The 20,857-nt window shown below is 44.9% G+C and overlaps 1 protein-coding gene across 1 annotated transcript in view; it reads left to right on the forward strand.

Annotated features, from left to right (window-relative positions):
• LOC140425664 (uncharacterized) overlaps window positions 1–20,857 on the forward strand; it is a 456,044-nt gene that overhangs the window by 105,870 nt on the left and 329,317 nt on the right. Inside the window, exons 4-6 of the mRNA XM_072510159.1 lie at window positions 3,179–3,257; window positions 4,919–5,008; window positions 5,167–5,223. Coding sequence (XP_072366260.1) covers window positions 3,179–3,257; window positions 4,919–5,008; window positions 5,167–5,223 — 226 coding nt within the window. The remainder of the gene's footprint in view (window positions 1–3,178; window positions 3,258–4,918; window positions 5,009–5,166; window positions 5,224–20,857) is intronic.

Genomic DNA, 20,857 nt, shown 5'->3' on the forward strand with positions numbered 1-20,857 from the left:
TGTTGATTACCAATCTGAGTTGCTGATGAGTTGCTGATTACCAATCTGAGTTGCTGATTACCAATCTGAGTTGCTGATGAGTTGCTGATTACCAATCTGAGTTGCTGATGAGTTGCTGATTACCAATCTGGGTTGTTGATGAGTTGCTGATTACCAATCTTGGTTGTTGATTACCAATCTGGGTTGCTGATGAGTTGCTGATTACCAATCTGAGTTGCTGATTACCAATCTGGGTTGTTGATTACCAATCTGAGTTGCTGATGAGTTGCTGATTACCAATGAGTTGCTGATTACCAATCTGGGTTGCTGATGAGTTGCTGATTCTAATCTGAGTTGCTGATTACCAATCTGAGTTGCTGATGAGTTGCTGATTACCAATCTGAGTTGCTGATTACCAATCTGAGTTGCTGATGAATTGCTGATTACCAATCTGGGTTGTTGATGAGTTGCTGATTACCAATCTGGGTTGTTGATTACCAATCTGAGTTGCTGATGAGTTGCTGATTACCAATCTGAGTTGCTGATTACCAATCTGGGTTGCTGATGAGTTGCTGATTACCAATCTGAGTTTCTGATTACCAATCTGAGTTGCTGATTACCAATCTGAGTTGCTGATGAGTTGCTGATTACCAATCTGAGTTGCTGATTACCAATCTGGGTTGTTGATTACCAATCTGAGTTGCTGATGAGTTGCTGATTACCAATCTGAGTTGCTGATTACCAATCTGAGTTGCTGATGAGTTGCTGATTACCAATCTGAGTTGCTGATTACCAATCTGAGTTGCTGATGAGTTGCTGATTACCAATCTGAGTTGCTGATTACCAATCTGGGTTGTTGATTACCAATCTGGGTTGTTGATTACCAATCTGAGTTGCTGATGAGTTGCTGATTACCAATCTGGGTTGTTGATTACCAATCTGAGTTGCTGATGAGTTGCTGATTACCAATCTGGGTTGTTGATTACCAATCTGAGTTGCTGATGAGTTGCTGATTACCAATCTGGGTTGTTGATTACCAATCTGGGTGCTGATGAGTTGCTGATTACCAATCTGAGTTGCTGATTACCAATCTGAGTTGCTGATGAGTTGCTGATTGCCAATCTGAGTTGCTGATTACCAATCTGAGTTGCTGATGAGTTGCTGATTACCAATCTGGGTTGTTGATGAGTTGCTGATTACCAATCTGGGTTGTTGATTACCAATCTGAGTTGCTGATGAGTTGCTGATTACCAATCTGAGTTGCTGATGAGTTGCTGATTACCAATCTGACTTGCTGATTACCAATCTGAGTTGCTGATGAATTGCTGATTACCAATCTGGGTTGTTGATGAGTTGCTGATTACCAATCTGGGTTGTTGATTACCAATCTGGGTTGTTGATGAGTTGCTGATTACCAATCTGAGTTGCTGATTACCAATCTGAGTTGCTGATTACCAATCTGGGTTGTTGATTACCAATCTGAGTTGCTGATGAGTTGCTGATTACCAATCTGAGTTGCTGATTACCAATCTGAGTTGCTGATGAGTTGCTGATTACCAATCTGAGTTGCTGATTACCAATCTGGGTTGTTGATTACCAATCTGAGTTGCTGATGAGTTGCTGATTACCAATCTGGGTTGTTGATTACTAATCTGAGTTGCTGATTACCAATCTGAGTTGCTGATGAGTTGCTGATTACCAATCTGGGTTGTTGATTACCAATCTGAGTTGCTGATGAGTTGCTGATTACCAATCTGGGTTGTTGATTACTAATCTGAGTTGCTGATTACCAATCTGAGTTGCTGATGAGTTGCTGATTACCAATCTGGGTTGCTGATTACCAATCTGGGTTGTTGATGAGTTGCTGATTACCAATCTGAGTTGTTGATTACTAATCTGAGTTGCTGATTACCAATCTGGGTTGTTGATGAGTTGCTGATTACCAATCTGGGTTGTTGATGAGTTGCTGATTACCAATCTGAGTTGTTGATTACTAATCTGAGTTGCTGATTACCAATCTGGGTTGTTGATGAGTTGCTGATTACCAATCTGGGTTGTTGATGAGTTGCTGATTACCAATCTGGGTTGCTGATGAGTTGCTGATTACCAATCTGAGTTGCTGATTACCAATCTGGGTTGCTGATGAGTTGCTGATTACCAATCTGGGTTGTTGATTACCAATCTGAGTTGCTGATGAGTTGCTGATTACCAATCTGAGTTGCTGATGAGTTGCTGATTACCAATCTGAGTTGCTGATTACCAATCTGGGTTGCTGATGAGTTGCTGATTACCAATCTGGGTTGCTGATTACCAATCTGAGTTGCTGATTACCAATCTGGGTTGTTGATGAGTTGCTGATTACTAATCTGAGTTGCTGATTACCAATCTGAGTTGCTGATTACCAATCTGAGTTGCTGATATCTCGTTTGGGTTGCTGGTTTGGTGGATTGGCCGTGCTAAATTTCCCCTTATTATCCAAAGATGATCAGGTTATGTGGGGTTATGGGGATACATGTAGGGTGTTTAAAAAAAAAAAACAAGTTTAGAGTGCCCAATTATTTTTTTCCAATTAAGGGGCAATTTAGCGTGGCCAATCCACCTCACCAGCACATCTTTGGGTTGTGGGGGTGAAACCCACGCGGACACGGGGAGAATGTGCAAACTCCACACGGACAGTGACCCGGGGCTGGGATCGAACCTGGGACCTCCGTGCTGTGAGGCAGCAGTGCTAACCACTGCGACATCGTGCAGCCCAGGCTGTTCTTTCAGAGGACTAGTGTAGATGCGAAGGGCCGAATGGCTTCCTGCGCGGCAGGAATTCTACGATTACTAGTCAGGCTGCTGATTACTAGTCTAGTCTGGGTTGCTGGTTACTGGTCTGGCTTGCTGGTTACTGGTCTGGGTCGCTGGTTACTAGCCCAGAATGCTGATTAGTCTAGTTGAACCATTCTGCTCCAGGCTTTGTGCTTCCATTATTTTGTTGCTCGGTGTGTGCTATACAGTGTGCTTTTGCCACCAATGCCCATCCCATGCATCGTACAGACCTCTCCATCCCTTGCCAGTATTGAGGGATCTGCGGTGATTACTGACTGGCACCATGGCCAGGTGATTTGTGTGTTGTTGGATTTCCTGTTCAGAGGAATCTGCTGTCAGGACCCATATTAATGTCGGGGGATTTTTGCTGTTTTTGTTTCCACAGATATCCCAGAGATTCCTGAAAGCATTAAATTCTGCAAGTCTCTGGAAATAGCTGATTTCAGTGGGAATCCCCTCTCCAGGTACAGTAACAATGCTTAGAGGCACAAGTCATAGGAACATAGGAATTAGAAGCAGAAATGGGCGATTCAGCCCTTGAGCCTTTCCGCCAGTCACTCAGATCCTGGCTGATCGCTTCCTGGGCTCAACTCCACATCCAAATCAGGAGTGTGATGGAATACTCTGCATTTGGTTGGGTGAGTGGAGCTGCTTTAGCTCAGTGGGCTAGGCAGCTGGTTTGTAATGCCGAAGAAGGCCAGCAGCGCGGGTTCAATTCCCGAACCCGGAATGTGGTGACTAGGGGCTTTTCACAGTAACTTGATAACATGACAATAAAAGATTGTTATTATTATTATTAAGAAGAACACTGGAGCAAGTCAGCACCATCCAGGACAAAGCAGCCCCGCTTAATTGACACCCCATTCAGAAACATTCACTCCCTCCACCACCGATCCACAGAAGCAGCCGTGTGTACCATCTACCAGATGCAGTGCAGAAACTCACCAAGGCTCCTTAGGCAGCACCTTCCAAACTATCAACTGTTACTATCTAAAAGGACAAGAGCAGCAGATACCTGGGAACCCCACCACCTGGAGGCTCCCCTCCAAGTCACTCAGCACCCTGACTGGGGAATATATCGGCCGCTCCTTCACTGTTGCTGGGGCAACATCCTGGAACTCCCTCCCAACAGCACTGTGGATATCCCTGTACCTCATGGACTGCAGCAGTTCAGGAAGTCAGCTGAGCAGGGATAAATGCTAGCCAAGTCAGCAATTCCCTCGCCCCGATAAAAAAAATTAAGACCATAAGACATAGGAGCAGAATTAGGCCACTCGGCCCATCGAGTCTGCTCCGCCATTCAATCATGGCTGATATTTTCTCATTCCCATTCTCCTGCCTTCTCCCCATAACCCCTGATCCCCTTATTAATCAAAAAAAAAGAAATCATCGAAGGGACACCTGGTGTGGATAACACAGACTGGAGTGGGACGCTGAAGGGAGAAATCAATAAGATGTTGGCACAGCAGTCGGGCAATCGGCTCGTCGAGCCTGCTCCGCCATTTAAAGAGATCATGTCCAATCTGATCTGATAATCCTGCCGTACGTAACCCCAGAACCCTTTATTCCTGACTGATTAAAAATCTGACTCTCTCAAACCTTGAACGTAGTTACAGACCTGGGGCGGGATTCTCCGACCCCCCGCTGGGTAGGAGAATCACCGGGGGGCAGCATGAATCCCGCCCCTGGTCTCGACAGCTCTCTGCGGTGAGGAATTCCACAGATTCACTGTCCTCTTGAGAGAAGAAATTCCTCTTCATCTGGTCACCTCATTTTACTGACCCCTATAGAATGTGGGGAACGTTTATCCAGGGACCAGGTGGGGGACTGACCCCAGCAGTAAATTCGGGGCACTGTTGTATGATTCCCTCGGAAAACATTGTGTATGAAAGTATCCAAAATATCAAAGCTTTTTTGACACTGCAACTTATCAGGGGTCTCCAGGAGTCTAGTCTTGTCGGACAATTACACCAAAGTAGACTGCTGGGTCTGCCTCACTGTGCATAATCTAGGTTCGCCTCGCTGTTCACTGCCCCCTCTGCTAAATCCATCTCTCCGTGCGCCCCCCCCCCCCCTCCCTCCCGCCATCGCGACCCCGCTCACATGTTCACGTTGTCTCTTGCAGGCTGCCGGATGGATTCACTCAGTTACGGATCCTTGCCCACCTCTCCCTCAATGACGTCTCCCTGCAATCTCTGCCGAATGATATTGGGAAGTAAGTGAACTGTTTCCAGCGGTGGCAGAAACAATTTGCAGCATGACTGATTGAGAATGGACTGGGTTAAACCGAGCTGGGACAGGGGTATTCTGCAGCTGCCATGTCTGTCACTCTTTCTTTCAATGCGTTTCATTTCACTTTCTGTTCCTTTGTAGCTTAGCCAACCTGGTGACACTGGAACTGCGAGAAAACCTGCTGAAGACACTGCCAACGTGAGTAGCTATGGTATAACCTGTTCCTTTGGTGTTTTGTTTTCTCTGTAAAGTCACTGGTGTACAAAATTATGAGGGGAAGAGATAGGGTTGAGGATATTTTGAAGAGGTCACCAAAGTAGTGGACAGGGGAATGTCTGTGGATGTCATTTATATGGACTTCCAGAAGTCATTTGATAAAGTCTCACAGGAGAGGCTGTTAGCAAAGTTGGAAGCCCACGGAGTTGAGGGCAAATTATTGATCTGGTTAGGAAACTGGTTGAACGGCAGGTGACAGAGAGTGGGGATAATGGGTAATTACTCTAATTGGCAGGAGGTGAGCAGTGGGGCACCACAGGGATCTGTGTTGGGGCCTCAATTCCACACTATTCATTAATGACATGGGTGATGTCGTACAACACCAGGTTAAAGTCCAACAGGTTTATTTGGAATCACTGGCTTTCGGAGCGCTGCTCCTTCCTCAGGTGAGTGTTCCTCCTGATGCAGGAGTTACGCTATGAAAGCTAGTGGCTCCAAATAAACCTGTTGGACTTTAAGCTGGTGTTGTAAGACTTCTTACCGTGCCCACCCCAGTCCAACGCCGACATCTCCACATCATGACTTGGATGGTGGCACAGAAAGTCATATATCCAAAGTTGCTGGTGATACATTGTAAACAGCTTGGATGGAATTTAATGTAAGCAAGTGTGAGGTTCTCCATTTTGAACCAAAAAAAGATAGAGCAGAGCTTTTGAAATGGAAATAGGGTAGATGCAGTGGATGTTCAAAGAGACTTGGGGGTTCAGGGGCATAGATCCTTAAAATGCCAGGAACAAATGCAAAAAAACTCAATGGGAATCAAAGGATATGGGATTAGGCTATTCATAGAATAGAATTCCTATGGTGTAGAAGGAGGCCATTCGGTCCATCGAGTCGGCACCGGCCCTTCGAACGAGCACTCTACCCATATCCGCTCACCCAATCACCCCTCCCTACTCCCATAACCTAACCTGCACACCCTGCACACTAAGGGACAATTTATCATGACCAATCCACCTAACCCGTACACCTTAGGACTGTGGGAGGAAACCAGAGCACCCGGAGGAAATCCACGCAGACAGGGGGAGAACGTGCAGACTCCGCACAGACAGTGACTCAATCGGGAATTGAACCTGGGACCCTGGCACTGTGAGGCAGCAGTGCTAGCCACTGTGCCACCTTGCTGCACAATTGACTTGGATGATCAGCCATGATCATAATAAATGGTAGAGCAGGCTCGAAGGGCCGAATGGCCTCCTCCTGCTCCTATCTTCTGCGTTTCTATGAAAAATAATCAGAAAGGCGAATGGAATGCCAGCCTTTACATCTAGAGGTTTGGAAAATAAAGACTCGGGTTATGTTGCAGCTTTATAAAAACCCTGGTTGGACCCCACTTGGAGTCACTGGGAGCAGTTCTGGCACCATACCGTGGGAAGGAGATTCTGGCCTTGGAGTTAGAGCAACGTAGGTTTACAAAAATGAGACCTGGATTACAGGGGTTGAGTTAGGAGGAGAAATTACTCAAATTAGACCTGTTTTTACCAGAATTTAGACGGTTGAGGTATGATCCGATCTAAGTATTTGAGATATTAACCGGGAAAGAAGGGTAGATAAAGATAAACTATTTCCACTGGGTTTGAGATTCTAAATCTAGGGGGCAGAGTCTAAAGATTAGGGCCAGACTGTTCAGGAGAGATGTTCGGAAGAACTTCTTCACTCAAAGGGTGGTAGAGGTTTGGAACTCTCTCACAATTAGCAGTTGAAGCTGGAACAGTTAATTTTAAATCTGATAGATTTTTGTTAAGCAAAGATATTAAGGGATATGGAGTTAGGTCACATCAGCCTCGATCTCACTGAATGGGGGGACAGGCTCGAGGGGCTGAATGGCCTACTCCTGATCTTATGTACTGCTTCCAAAGTGCATCACCTCACACTTTTCAAGGTTAAATTCCATCTACCACTGATCTGCCCACCTGACCAATCCGTCTGTATCCTCCTGTAACCTAACACCTGCTTCGCTGACCACCACCTGGCCAATCTTCATGTCATCTGCAAACTCACTGATCTTCTCCCCCACATTGTCCTGTGTTGTTTGTGGAAACAATAAGGAAGCCAGCACTGATCTGTGGTATGCCACTGGACACGGGTCTCCAGTCACACAAACAGCCTGACACCACCGCCCTCTGCCTCCTATCACTCAGCCACTTTTGGATCCAACTTGCTATGTTACCCTGGATCCCATGTGCTTTTACCTTCTTTATAAGTCACCCATGTGAGACCTTGTCAAAGGCTTTGCTGAAATCCATATGTACTACATCACATACGCTACCATAAGACACAGAGGCAGAATTAGGCCACTCGGCCCATCAAGTCTGCTCCGTCATTCAAAGAACAAAGAAAAGTACAGCACAGGAACAGGCCCTTCGGCCCTCCAAGCCCGTGCCGACCATGCTGCCCGTCTGAACTAAAATCTTCTAGACTTCCTGGGTCCGTATCCCTCTATTCCCATCCTATTCATAGAATTTCATAGAATTTATCATAGAATTTACAGTGCAGAAGGAGGCCATTTGGCCCATCGAGTCTGCACTGGCTCTTGGAAAGAGCACCCTTCCCAAGATCAACACCTCCACCCCATAACCCAGTAACCCCACCCAACACTTTTGAACATTAAGGGCAATTTATCATGGCCAATCCACCTAACCTGCACATCTTTGGACTTTGTCAAGATGCCCCTTAAATGTCACTATCGTCCCTGCTTCCACCACCTCCTCCGGCAGCGGGTTCCAGGCACCCACTACCCTCTGTGTAAAAAAAACTTGCCTCGTACATCTACTCTAAACCTTGCCCCTCTCACCTTCAAGCTATGCCCCCTAGTAATTGACCCCTCTACCCCGGGGAAAAGCCTCTGACTATCCACTCTGTCTATGCTCCTCATAATTTTGTAGACCTCTACCAGGTCGCCCCTCAACCTCCGTCGATCCAGTGAGAACAAACCAAGTTTATTCAACCGCTCCTCATAGCTAATGCCCTCCATACCAGGCAACATCATGGTAAATCTCTTCTGCATCCTCTCAAAAGCCTCCACATCCTTCTGGTAGTGTGGCGACCAGAATTGAACACTATACTCCAAGTGTGGCCTAACTAAGGTTCTATACAGCTGCAACATGACTTGCCAATTCTTATACTCAATGCCCCGGCCAATGAAGGCAAGCATGCCGTATGCCTTCTTGACTACCTTCTCCACCTGTGTTGTCCCTTTCAGTGACCTGTGGACCTGTACACTTAGATCTCTGTTATTGGCGAGGCGTTTTCAGAACCCCAAAATGTATCATGGAGTTCAACCAACCTCTCCCTTTAATGTATTTGTTGCTTTTCCGAGAACACGGCTTGTTCCCTAGGTGTGGGATTACAATTATGGACATGTGGGTTTTTAAACACAAAACACTGTTTATTCCATGAACTCAACTTAACATCTTAAATAAACATTGGATCTCTCAGAAAATATTGCAACAGTAAATAACTCCTTAAAATGTTCCTTCAAACTTCCAAGCGACTTAACACCTTTAAACAGTATCACATCAGGTTAAAGGATATATATATTTTCTGTAGAATGGCAGAGATATATTAGCTTGGTTGACTTCAGCTCCAACACCTTGCTTTCTTCCTGCAGCTCTCTGGACACAGATAGGCACACCCAAGCTGCTTTCTCACACTGGCTTTCTACTTTTAAACTGCCCTCAGTAAAACCAGCCAGGCACTTTTTAGCTGCTCTCAGCAAAACCAGCCAGGCACTTTTCAAACTGCAAAACCAATCTGCAAAATGGCTGACCTGAGCTCAGCCCTCCCCACTCTCTGACATCACTCTTTTCTTAAAGGTACATTGCTTAAACATCCATGTCTTCAAGATACCCTTCAAGACACCTCCCCCCAAGATAAAAAAACCCATCAACTTCAAGATGGTTTCATTTTCACTTTTGCACCATCCGAACAGGCGGCGGAATGTGGCGACTAGGGGCTTTTCATTGTAACTTCATTGAAGCCTACTTGTGACAATAAGCGATTTTCATTTCATTTTTCATATAGTCCATCTTTCTTTGTTCTTCTTCCTCCAACCAAAATCCTTCTCGATTGACAGTCTCTTTGAACAAAGTCTCTGCACGATCCATCCATTCCTCTACTCCTCGGCATTTCTCTTCAGAATCAGATAATTTAGTTCAATCTGACCACAGAGTCCCTTGCAATTCTCCAATACAGGAGCATTGGTGATCACAGCCTTCAGGCAGTCAAATGCCTGTTTGAAAGTCCGCTGTCCATTGAAATTTTTTAGGTTTCTTTAGCAAGTCCATCAGTGGAGTAATCACGCCACAAAACTTTTGCACAAATGTTCGATCAAATCCACTCATGCTAAGAAATCGTATTATTTCCCTTCGTCTTGAGGATAACGGAAACTCCGCAAAGAAAGTGATTCGGGCTTCTCCAAATTCACTTTTGGCTAGGTTCATCACCAAACCCGCCTCCTGAAGTCGATCGAAGAACTCCATGCGATGTTTTAAATGTTCTTTCCATGTCTGGAAGTTGGAAATAAAAGCAGATTGTCCCACTTTCTCAATGCAATCCTTCAAACGTGGGATAGGATAAGAGTCCGTTCTTATAACTGCATTCACCTTTCGATAGTCCACACACAACCGTTGGGTACCGTCTGGTTTATGTACCATCACTACGGGTGAGCTCCATTGGCTGCAACCCACTTCAATTATGCCATTCTTCAGCATACTCTCAATCTCTCTGTTAACCTGTGCTCATTTTAAAGGATTAAGTCTATATGGATGTTGTTTGATAGGAACAGCATTTCCCACATCTACATCATGTGTAGCCATTTTAGTACTTCCCAATTTATCTCTTCAAACTTGCCCATGTGATATCAATAACTATTTCAGGTCAGTCTGTTTTTCCTCTGGAAGATAACTCAACAATTTATCCTAATTTTTAAGAACATCCTCATTTTCCAATTGAATTTGAGGTATGTCAAATTCACAGTCATCTGGATTTGGTTTGTTACTTTGAGTTAGAATCATTAAAACCTTCTTTTTCGCTCCTTCCCTTTCAAAGTACCTTTTAAGCAGATTCACACGACCCACTCGGTGAGTCTTCCTTCTATCTGGTGTTTTTACCACATAATTCACCTCACTTTATTTTCTTCCAATCTGATACGGTCCACAAAACTGAGCTTTCAAAGACTCCCCTACCACTGGTAACAACACTAAAACTTTATCTCCACTGGCAAAACTACGAACTTTGGATTTCTTGTCCGCGACCCATTTCATCACATTTTGTGCAACTTTCAAATGTTGTCTAGCTAATTCACCTGCTCTATTTAATCGTTCCCTAAAATTTGACACGTAATCCAATAATGTAATTTCCGATTTCTCACTGACCAATTTTTCCTGAATCAATTTAAGTGGTCCTCTTACCTCATGACCAAAAATTAGTTCAAAAGGACTGAATTTGGTTGACTCATTAGGTGCATCCCTAATTGCAAACAATATGAATGGAATTCCTTTATCCCAATCCTCTGGATAATCTTGACAATACGCCCTCAACTTGTCTTTAATGTCTGATGCCACCTTTCTAACGCTCCCTGTGATTCTGGATGGTACGCAGTTGATTGAAATTGTTTTTTTCCAAGCTATCCATAACTTCTTTGAATAACTTTGAAGTAAAATTCGATCCTTGATCCGATTGAATTTCTGTGGGTAGTCCATATCGAGTAAAGAATTTAAGTAACTCCTCCACAATCCTTTTAGCTGTAATATTATGTACTGGAATGGCATCTGGAAACCTAGTCGACACATCCATTACAGTCAAAAGATATTGATTCCCACTTTTTGTTTTAGGAAGCGGTCCTACACAATCGATTAGGACCCTTGTAAAAAGTTCCCCAAATGCTGGAATGGGTATTAAGGGCGCTGGTTTTATCACTGCTTGAGGTTTCCCTATCACATGACGTGTGACATGATTGACAAAATTTAACTACATCTTTATGTAGTCCAGGCCAGTAAAAATGTTTCTGGATTTTAGCTTGAGTTTTCCTTATTCCCAAATGACCTCCCACTGGTACCTCATGTGCAACTCGCAACACCTCCTTTCTATACCCCATCGGCAATACTACTTGATGAACTTCTGCCCACTTTTCATCCGCCTGCATATGTACAGGTCTCCATTTTCTCATCAAGACATCATTTTTACGGTAATAGCACTCTGGTACACTCTCAGATTCCTCTTCCGTTTATGCTTTCTGATATATCCGTTTTATTTCTACATCTTTCTGTTGTAACTCCGACACTTTTCCTGAACTAAAAATATCCGCCTCATCCTCCACCTGTTCTTGTTCTTTTTCAGCCATCTGATCAAAAATCGTTTCTGATAATTGCACTTCAACTTCATCTTCACTCTTTGATTTCTCCTCTTGTCTTAACCTGTGACTTTGTGACCTTCATAGAATTTACAGAGCAGAAGGAGGCCATTCGGCCCATCGAGTCTGCACCGGCTCTTGGAAAGAGCACCCAACCCAAGGTCAACACCGCCACCCTATCCCCATAACCCAGTAACCCCACCCGACACTAAGGGCAATTTTGGACACTAAGGGCAATTTATCATGGCCAATCCACCTGCACATCTTTGGACTGTGGGAGGAAACCGGAGCACCCGGAGGAAACCCACGCACACACGGGGAGGATGTGCAGACTCCGCACAGACAGTGACCCAAGCCAGAATCGAACCTGGGACCCTGGAGCTGTGAAGCAAATTGTGCTATCCACAAGGCTACCGTGCTGCTCCTTGTTACTACACAATCCGGAAAAAACCCAGGATATTCGTCTTCCAACCCTTCAGTCGTCTGATTTTCCACTGGCTTATCAACCACAGTAGGCATCACTCCCACCTGCGATCCAGCTATATCGTTACCCAAGATAAGATATTCCTGGACAAGATAATTTATCTATTACTCCTACTACCACTTCACCACTCTTCACTGGACTTTCCAACCTTACCTTATATAATGGACCGCTACTCCTCGCACCCTGAATTCCACATATCACCACCTTTTCTGGCAACATTCTTCCCAAACTACATAATTCCTCATCTCTTATCATTAAAGATTGACTAGCCCCTGTATCTCTTAAAATTGTAACTTCTTTACCTGCTCCTCCTGATACACATTGTTGCTAACTTTGGTTGGCTCTTTACTGAATTTGCTCTGTTTCTATAACCTTTGCTCTAGAGTCGCCAGGTATCTTTATGATACCGCCACGAGGTTCAAGTACTGATCAATAACTCAACACATCAATTAGTAAGATTCAAATCAAAACACATTTATTATACACAGTCAATCACTACTCATGCATAAACTCTACTTTCTAGACTATTCTCTATCACTAAAAGGCCTATACTTAGCTTTGGACTGGCCCACCAGGTCAGGGGAACAAATGGCCTTTCGTTCGATCTGAGTCTGCGGGATTCAAAAGCTGGTATGGACTGGTAGCGAGGAGCACCTATCTCGTAGCGTGCGTTGACTGGAGACTTACTTGGTTGATGCAGCAGCTTAGACAGTTCACTCTCAAGGGTTGATTCGAGTTGCTGTGTGACCCTGTCAAGAAGGACGATTTGAACTTGGGGGCTTTACTTTATAGTCCCCAGGGGCTTCCCGCCGTTCGGGGCGGACCCCGTACCTGGTTCCAAGTGTTTGGACTACGTTCCGATCACTCGGATCGATTTCTCCAATAATGGAGTTGTCCCCTGATCGCTGGGCGGTGCCCGAGTGTCCGTTGGCCTTCCTTTGTCTTGGCTCCCGCTGGCGCCGAGGAGTCTGGCTTGGCCTTATTCACCTTGCATGTTTCGATTGTTCCCGGGGATCGCTCATTAGTATGCAGATTACGAAGTCTTACAACACCAGGTTAAAGTCCAACAGGTTTGTTTCGATGTCACTAGCTTTCGGAGCGCTGCTCCTTCCTCAGGTGAATGAAGAGGTCTGTTCCAGAAACACATATATAGACAAATTCAAAGATGCCAAACAATGCTTGGAATGCGAGCATTAGTAGGTGATTAAATCTTTACAGATCCAGAGATGGGGTAACCCCAGGTTATGGAGATGGCTGTGAGTTTCAGTGCTGTCTGGTTTTTGCAAGTTCTAATACACAGGATTTTTGCACTTGCTGGTTTTTGCCTGTGTTGGCTGAATTTTCCTGTAGTCTTTGCGGACCTCCATTTAAGTCGGGAAGAGGCCAACCCAGGTGGCTACAACACGAGTAATCTTGACCCACACAAGTAAATTCTTTAAAGACATCTGGCACCTTCTTAACAATTACTTCTTGAACAGGCTGTACAATCGTTTGCACCTCCTTCGCTTCCCTTGGGCTTTCCTTTACCACTCCAACAAACCCCACTGTCTTATCCTGTTTTACCACATCAGCCTTCCCAGTGCTTTTCTTCAACCACCAACACTGTGACTTTACATGGCCTAGTTTATTACAGTGAAAACATTTGAAACTTTTCATTTCTTTTCCACCCTCCTGGATTTCTTTTTTAATCTGAGGTACACTCTCTTTATTGTCTCCCATCAGATCACCTTTACCTTTACCACTTGGGTATTTCTCATGTCCCCAGTTTCTATCCCTCACCGGCTGAAACTGATGTCGGAAACCAATCTTTGATTTATGAATTATTCATAATCATCTGCCATTTCTGCTGCTAATCTCGCAGTTTTAACCCTCTGCTCTTCCACATGAGTTCTCACTACACCAGGAATTGAATTTTTAAACTCCTCCAAAAGTATAATTTCTCTGAGCGCTTCATAAGTTTGGTCTATTTTCAAAGCCCTTATCCACCTATCAAAATTACTCTGATCCTTTCAAACTCCATGTATGTTTGACCAAATTCTTTCCTTAAATTTCTAAACCTGTGTGTGTAAGCTTCAGGCACTAGCTCATATGCACTTAAGATGGATTTCTTCACCACCTCATACGTTCCAGATACCTCCTCCGGGAGTGATGCAAACACTTCACCAGCTCTACCTACCAGCTTTGTTTGAATCAGTAACATCCACATGTCCTGTGGCCATTTCATTTGTTTAGCTACCTTCTCAAATGAAATTAAAAAGCCTTCCACTTCCTTCTCGTCAAACCTTGACAATGCTTGGACATATTTAAATAGATTCTCACCAAACCTTCGACTATGACGCTCTTTCTCACTATCCTCATCACTATCATCCAACTGTACGTTTCCCTTTACGTCTGCCAATTTTAACTGATTGTCATGTTTCATGGCCATTTTCTGAAGTTCAAACTCTCTCTCTTTATCTTTTTCCCCGATCTGTATCTCCCTTTCTTTTTCTTTTTGTTCTGCTAGGGCTATTCTTTCTTTTCTCCTTTCTTCTCTCTCCTTTTCTTTTTCCCCTCTCTCTCTCTTTCTCTTTCTTTTTCCTCTCTCTCACTCTCGTATTCCAGCCGCTTTAATTCTTTCTCATGTTCCATTTGTTTAACTTGCAACTGAATTTTTGCCATTTCCAATGAGTCAGACTCTATCTCAGGCAACTTTAAATGCTTAGCCACCGCCATAATTACCTAATCTTTTCGCATTTTGTCAGGCAATGTTAACTGCAATGTTCAAAGAACAAAGAACAAAGAAATGTACAGCACAGGAACAGGCCCTTCGGCCCTCCAAGCCCGTGCCGACCATACTGCCCGACTAAACTACAATCTTCTACACTTCCTGGGTCCGTATCCTTCTATTCCCATCCTATTCATATATTTGTCAAGATGCCCCTTAAATGTCCCTATCGTCCCTGCTTCCACTACCTCCTCCGGTAGCGAGTTCCAGGCACCCACTACCCTCTGCGTAAAAAAACTTGCCTCGTACATCTACTCTAAACCTTGCCCCTCTCACCTTAAACCTATGCCCCCTAGTAATTGACCCCTCTACCCTGGGGAAAAGCCTCTGACTATCCACTCTGTCTATGCCCCTCATAATTTTGGATACCTCTATCAGGTCGCCCCTCAACCTCCTTCGTTCCAGTGAGAACAAACCGAGTTTATTCAATCGCTCCTCATAGCTTATGCCCTCCATACCAGGCAACATTCTGGTAAATCTCTTCTGCACCCTCTCTAAAGCCTCCACATCCTTCTGGTAGTGTGGCGACCAGAATTGAACACTATACTCCAAGTGTGGCCTAACTAAGGTTCTATACAGCTGCAACATGACTTGCCAATTCTTATAGTCAATGCTCCGGCCAATGAAGGCAAGCATGCCATATGCCTTCTTGACTACCTTCTCCACCTGTGTTGCCCCTTTCAATGACCTGTGGACCTGTACTCCTAGATCTCTTTGACTTTCAATACTCTCGAGGGTTCTACCATTCACTGTATATTCCCTACCTGCATTAGCCCTTCCAAAATGCATTACCTCACATTTGTCCGGATTAAACTCCATCTGCCATCTCTCCGCCCAAGTCTCCAGACAATCTAAATCCTGCTGTATCCTCAGACAGTCCTCATCGCTATCCGCAATTCCACCAACCTTTGTGTCGTCTGCAAACTTACTAATCAGACCAGTTACATTTTCCTCCAAATCATTTATATATACTACAAAGAGCAAAGGTCCCAGCACTGATCCCTGTGGAACACCACTGGTCACAGCCCTCCAATTAGAAAAGCATCCCTCCATTGCTACCCTCTGCCTTCTATGGCCTAGCCAGTTCTGTATCCACCTTGCCAGTTCACCCCTGATCCCGTGTGACTTCACCTTTTGTACTAGTCTACCATGAGGGACCTTGTCAAAGGCCTTACTGAAGTCCATATAGACAACATCTACTGCCCTACCTGCATCAATCATCTTCGTGACCTCCTCGAAAAACTCTATCAAGTTAGTGAGACACGACCTCCCCTTCACAAAACCGTGCTGCCTCTCACTAATACGTCCATTTGCTTCCAAATGGGAGTAGATCCTGTCTCGAAGAATTCTCTCCAGTAATTTCCCTACCACTGAAGTAAGGCTCACCGGCCTGTAGTTCCCGGGATTATCCTTGCTACCCTTCTTAAACAGAGGAACAACATTGGCTATTCTCCAGTCCTCCGGGACATCCCCTGAAGACAGCGAGGATCCAAATATTTCTGTCAAGGCCTCAGCAATTTCCTCTCCAGCCTCCTTCAGTATTCTGGGGTAGATCCCATCAGGCCCTGGGGACTTATCTACCTTAATATTTTTTAAGACACCCAACACCTCGTCTTTTTGGATCACAATGTGACCCAGGCTATCTACACCCCCTTCTCCAGACTCAACATCTACCAATTCCTTCTCTTTGGTGAATACTGATGCAAAGTATTCATTTAGTACCTCGCCCATTTCCTCTGGCTCCACACATAGATTCCCTTGCCTATCCTTCAGTGGGCCAACCCTTTCCCTGGCTACCCTCTTGCTTTTTATGTACGTGTAAAAAGCCAAATCTAACAGTCTGCTTTTCGTTTCTGTCTGTAAGATACTACATGTAACATTCTGTACTCCCAAAAACTTCTGAGCCTCTGAAAGAGCCATTGTTCACAACACTCTCCCCACTTAAACTAAAATACCACACCTGAAAAGCAACAGTCCTTCACTGTCTTTAAGTTCACAAAAGCCAATCCAACAGATAGACTTTTATCCCCCTCGAGCCCCCAATTGTTATGGGTGAGGCGTTTGCAGAACCCCAAAATGTATCATGGAGTTCAACCAACCTCTCCGTTTAATGGATTTGTTGCTTTTCCAGCACACGGCTTGTTCCCTAGGTGTGGGATTACAATTATGGACATGTGGGTTTTTAATCACAAAACACTGTTTATTCCATGAACTCTACTTAACATCTTAAATAAACGTTGGATCTCTTAACATCCCTTACTTCAAAGATAACTCAGAAAATATTGCAACAATAAACAACTCCTTAAAATGTTCCTTCCAACTTCCAAGCGACTTAACACCTTTAAACAGAATCACATCAGGTTAAAGGATATGTATATTTTCTGTAGAATGGCAGAGGTAAATTAGCTTGGTTGACTTCAGCTCCAGCACCTTGCTTTCTTCCTGCAGCTCTCTGGACACACACAGACACACCCAAGCTGCTTTCTCAAACTGGCTTTCTACTTTTAAACCGCTCTCAGCAAAACCAGCCAGGCACTTTTTAGCTTCTCTCAGCAAAACCAGCCAGGCACTTTTCAAACTGCAAAACCAAACTGCAAAATGGCTGACCTGAGCTCAGACCCACCCACTCTCTGACATCCCTGTTTTATTAAAGGTACATTGCTTAAACATCCATGTCTTAAAGGTACCCTCACATGACATCTCTGTGACTTTCAATACTCTTGAGTGTTCTACCATTCACTGTATATTCCCTACCTGCATTAGACCTTCCAAAATGCATTACCTCACATTTGTCCGGATTAAACTCCATCTGCCATCTCTCCGCCCAAGTCTCCAAACGATCTAAATCCTGCTGTATCGTCTGACAGTCCTCATCGCTATCTGCACATCCACCAACCTTTGTGTCGTCTGCAAACTTACTAATCAGACCAGTTACATTTTCCTCCAAATCATTGAAATATACTACAAACAGCAAAGGTCCCAGCACTGATCCCTGCGGAACACCACTAGTCACAGCCCTCCAATTAGAAAAGCACCCTTCCATTGCTACTCTCTGCCTTCTGTGACCTAGACAGTTCTGTATCCACCTAGCCAGCTCACCCCTGATCCCGTGTGACTTCACCTTTTGTACTAGTCTACCATGAGGGACCTTGTTAAAGGCCTTACTGAAGTCCATATAGACAGCATCCACTGCCCTACCAACATCAATCATCTTTGTGACCTCTTCAAAAAACTCTTATCAAGTTAGTGAGACACGACCTCCCCTTCACAAAACCATGCTGCCTCTCACTAATACATCCATTTGCTTGTAGATGGGAGTAGATCCTGTCTCGAAGAATTCTCTCCAGTAATTTCCCTACCACTGATGTAAGGCTCACCGGCCTGTAGTTCCCTGGATTATCCTTGCTACCCTTCTTAAACAAAGGAACAACATTGGCTATTCCCTCGTCCTCCGGGACATCACCTGAAGACAGTGAGGATCCAACAATTTCTGTCAAGTCCTCAGCAATTTCCTCTCTTGCCTCCTTCAGTATTTTGGGGTCGATCCCATCAGGCCTTGGGGACTTACCCACCTTGATATTTTTCAAGACGGCCAACACCTCGCCTTTTTGGATCTCAATGTAACCCAGGCTATCTACACACCCTTCTCCAGACTCAACATCCACCACTTCCTTCTCTTTGGTGAATACTGATGCAAAGTGTTCATTTAGTACCTCGCCCATTTCCTCTGACTCCACAGATAAGATTCCCTTGCCTATCCTTCAGTGGGCCAACCCTTTCCCTGGCTACCCTGTTGCTTTTTATGTACGTGTAAAAAGCCTTGGGATTTTCCTTAACCCTATTTGCAAATGACTTTTCATGACCCCTTCTAGCCCCCCTGACTCCTTGCTTAAGTTCCTTCCTACTTTCCTTATATTCCACACAGGCTTCGTCTGTTCCCAGCCTTTTAGCCCTGACAAATGCCTCCTTTTTCTTTTTGACGAGGCCTACAATATCTCTCGTCATCTAAGGTTCCTGAAAATTGCCATATTTATCCTTTTTCCTCACAGGAACATGCCGGTCCTGAATTCCTTTCAACTGACACTTTAAAGCCTCCCACATGTCAGATTTGCCCTCAAACATCCGCCCCCAATCTATGTTCTTCAGTTCCCGCCTAATATTGTTATAATTAGCCTTCCCCCAATTAAGTAACATTCACCCTCGGCCCACTCTTATCCTTGTCCACCAGTACTTTAAAACTTACTGAATTGTGGTCACTGTTCCCGATATGCTCCCCTACTGAAACTTCTACCACCTGGCCGAGCTCATTCCCCAATACCAGGTCCAGTACCGCCCCTTGCCTAGTTGGACTGTCTACATATTGTTTTAAGAAGCCCTCCTGGATGCTCCTTACAAACTCTGCCCCGTCTAAGCCCCTGGCACTAAGTGAGTCCCAGTCAATATTGGGGAAGTTGAAGTCTCCCATCACAACAACCCTGTTCTTTCTCGTTTCCAAAATCTGTCTACCTATCTGCTCCTCTATCTCCCGCTGGCTGTTGGGAGGCCTGTAGTAAACCCCCAACATTGTGACTGCACCCTTCTTATTCCTGATCTCTACCCATATAGCCTCACTGCCCTCTGAGGTGTCCTCCCGCAGTACAGCTGTGATATTCTCCCGAACAAGTAGCGCAACTCCGCCTCCCCTTTTACATCCCCCTCTATCCCGCCTGAAACATCTAAATCCTGGAACGTTGAGCTCCCAATCCTGTCCTTCCCTCAACCAGGTCTCTGTAATGGCAACAACATCATAGTTCCAAGTACTAATCCAAGCTCTAAGTTCATCTGCCTTACCCGTAATACTTCTTGCATTAAAATATATGAAAATGAAATGAAATGAAAATCGCTTATTGTCACAAGTAGGCTTCAATGAAGTTACTGTGAAAAGCCCCTAGTCGCCACATTCCGGTGCCTGTTCGGGGAGGCTGGTACTGGAATCGAACCGTGCTGCTGGCCTGCCTTGGTCTGGTTTCAAAGCCAGCGATTTAGCCCAGTGTGCTAAACCAATGTACTTCAGGCAACCAGACCCGCTGTTTTCAGCAACATCTCCCTGTCTGCTCTGCCTCAGAGCCATACTGGCCCTATTCCCCAGTTCTCCCTCAATGCTTTCACCTTCTGACCTATTGCTCCGGTACCCACCCCCCCTGCCATTCTAGTTTATTCGATCATGGCTGATATGTTTCTTATCTCCCATTCTCCTGCCTTCTCCCCATAACCCCTGACCTCCTTATTGATCAAAAACCTATCTATCTCTCTCTTAAAGACACCACATATCTCTGTCTTAAAGACAACCCTATGTGGCAGGGGGCTGGGAACCGATGCAGGAAGTCGGAGAGAAGTAAAATGGGGCAAGAAACAAAAAGCAGGAAGGGGAAAAGTGTAAGGCAGAGAAACCAGAGTCAAAAATCAAAAAGGGCCACAGTCCAGTGTACAGTGACTGAGGAGAGTGTGAGACGGGAGGTGGTCAATGCAGGACTGAGGGTGTTGTACCTAAATGCGCGCAGTATACAGAACAAGGTAAATGAGCTTGTTGCGCACATTGAAATTGGCCAGTAGATGTTGTGGGCATCACAGAGACGTGGCTGCAAGGGGATCAGGGCTGGGTTCTAAATATACAAGGATATGTGTCCTATCGAAAGGACAGGCAGATGGGCAAAGGGGGCGGGGTTGCATTGTGAGTAAGGAATGAAGTTAAATCGATAGCAAGGAGCGATGTAGGATCAGAAGGCAAAGAATCCCTGTGGGTCGAGTTGAGGAATCGCAAAGGTAAAAAGACCCTAATGGGAGTTATGTACAGGCCCCCTAGCAGTAGTCAGGATGTGGGACAGAAAATAAATCAGGAGATAGAAAAGGCTGTAAAAAAGGCAATATTACAATAATCATGGGGGACTTCAATATGCAGGTGGACTGGGAAAAT

This window comes from Scyliorhinus torazame, chromosome 6 (genome assembly GCF_047496885.1).
Source record: "Scyliorhinus torazame isolate Kashiwa2021f chromosome 6, sScyTor2.1, whole genome shotgun sequence".
Classification (NCBI taxonomy): domain Eukaryota; kingdom Metazoa; phylum Chordata; class Chondrichthyes; order Carcharhiniformes; family Scyliorhinidae; genus Scyliorhinus; species Scyliorhinus torazame.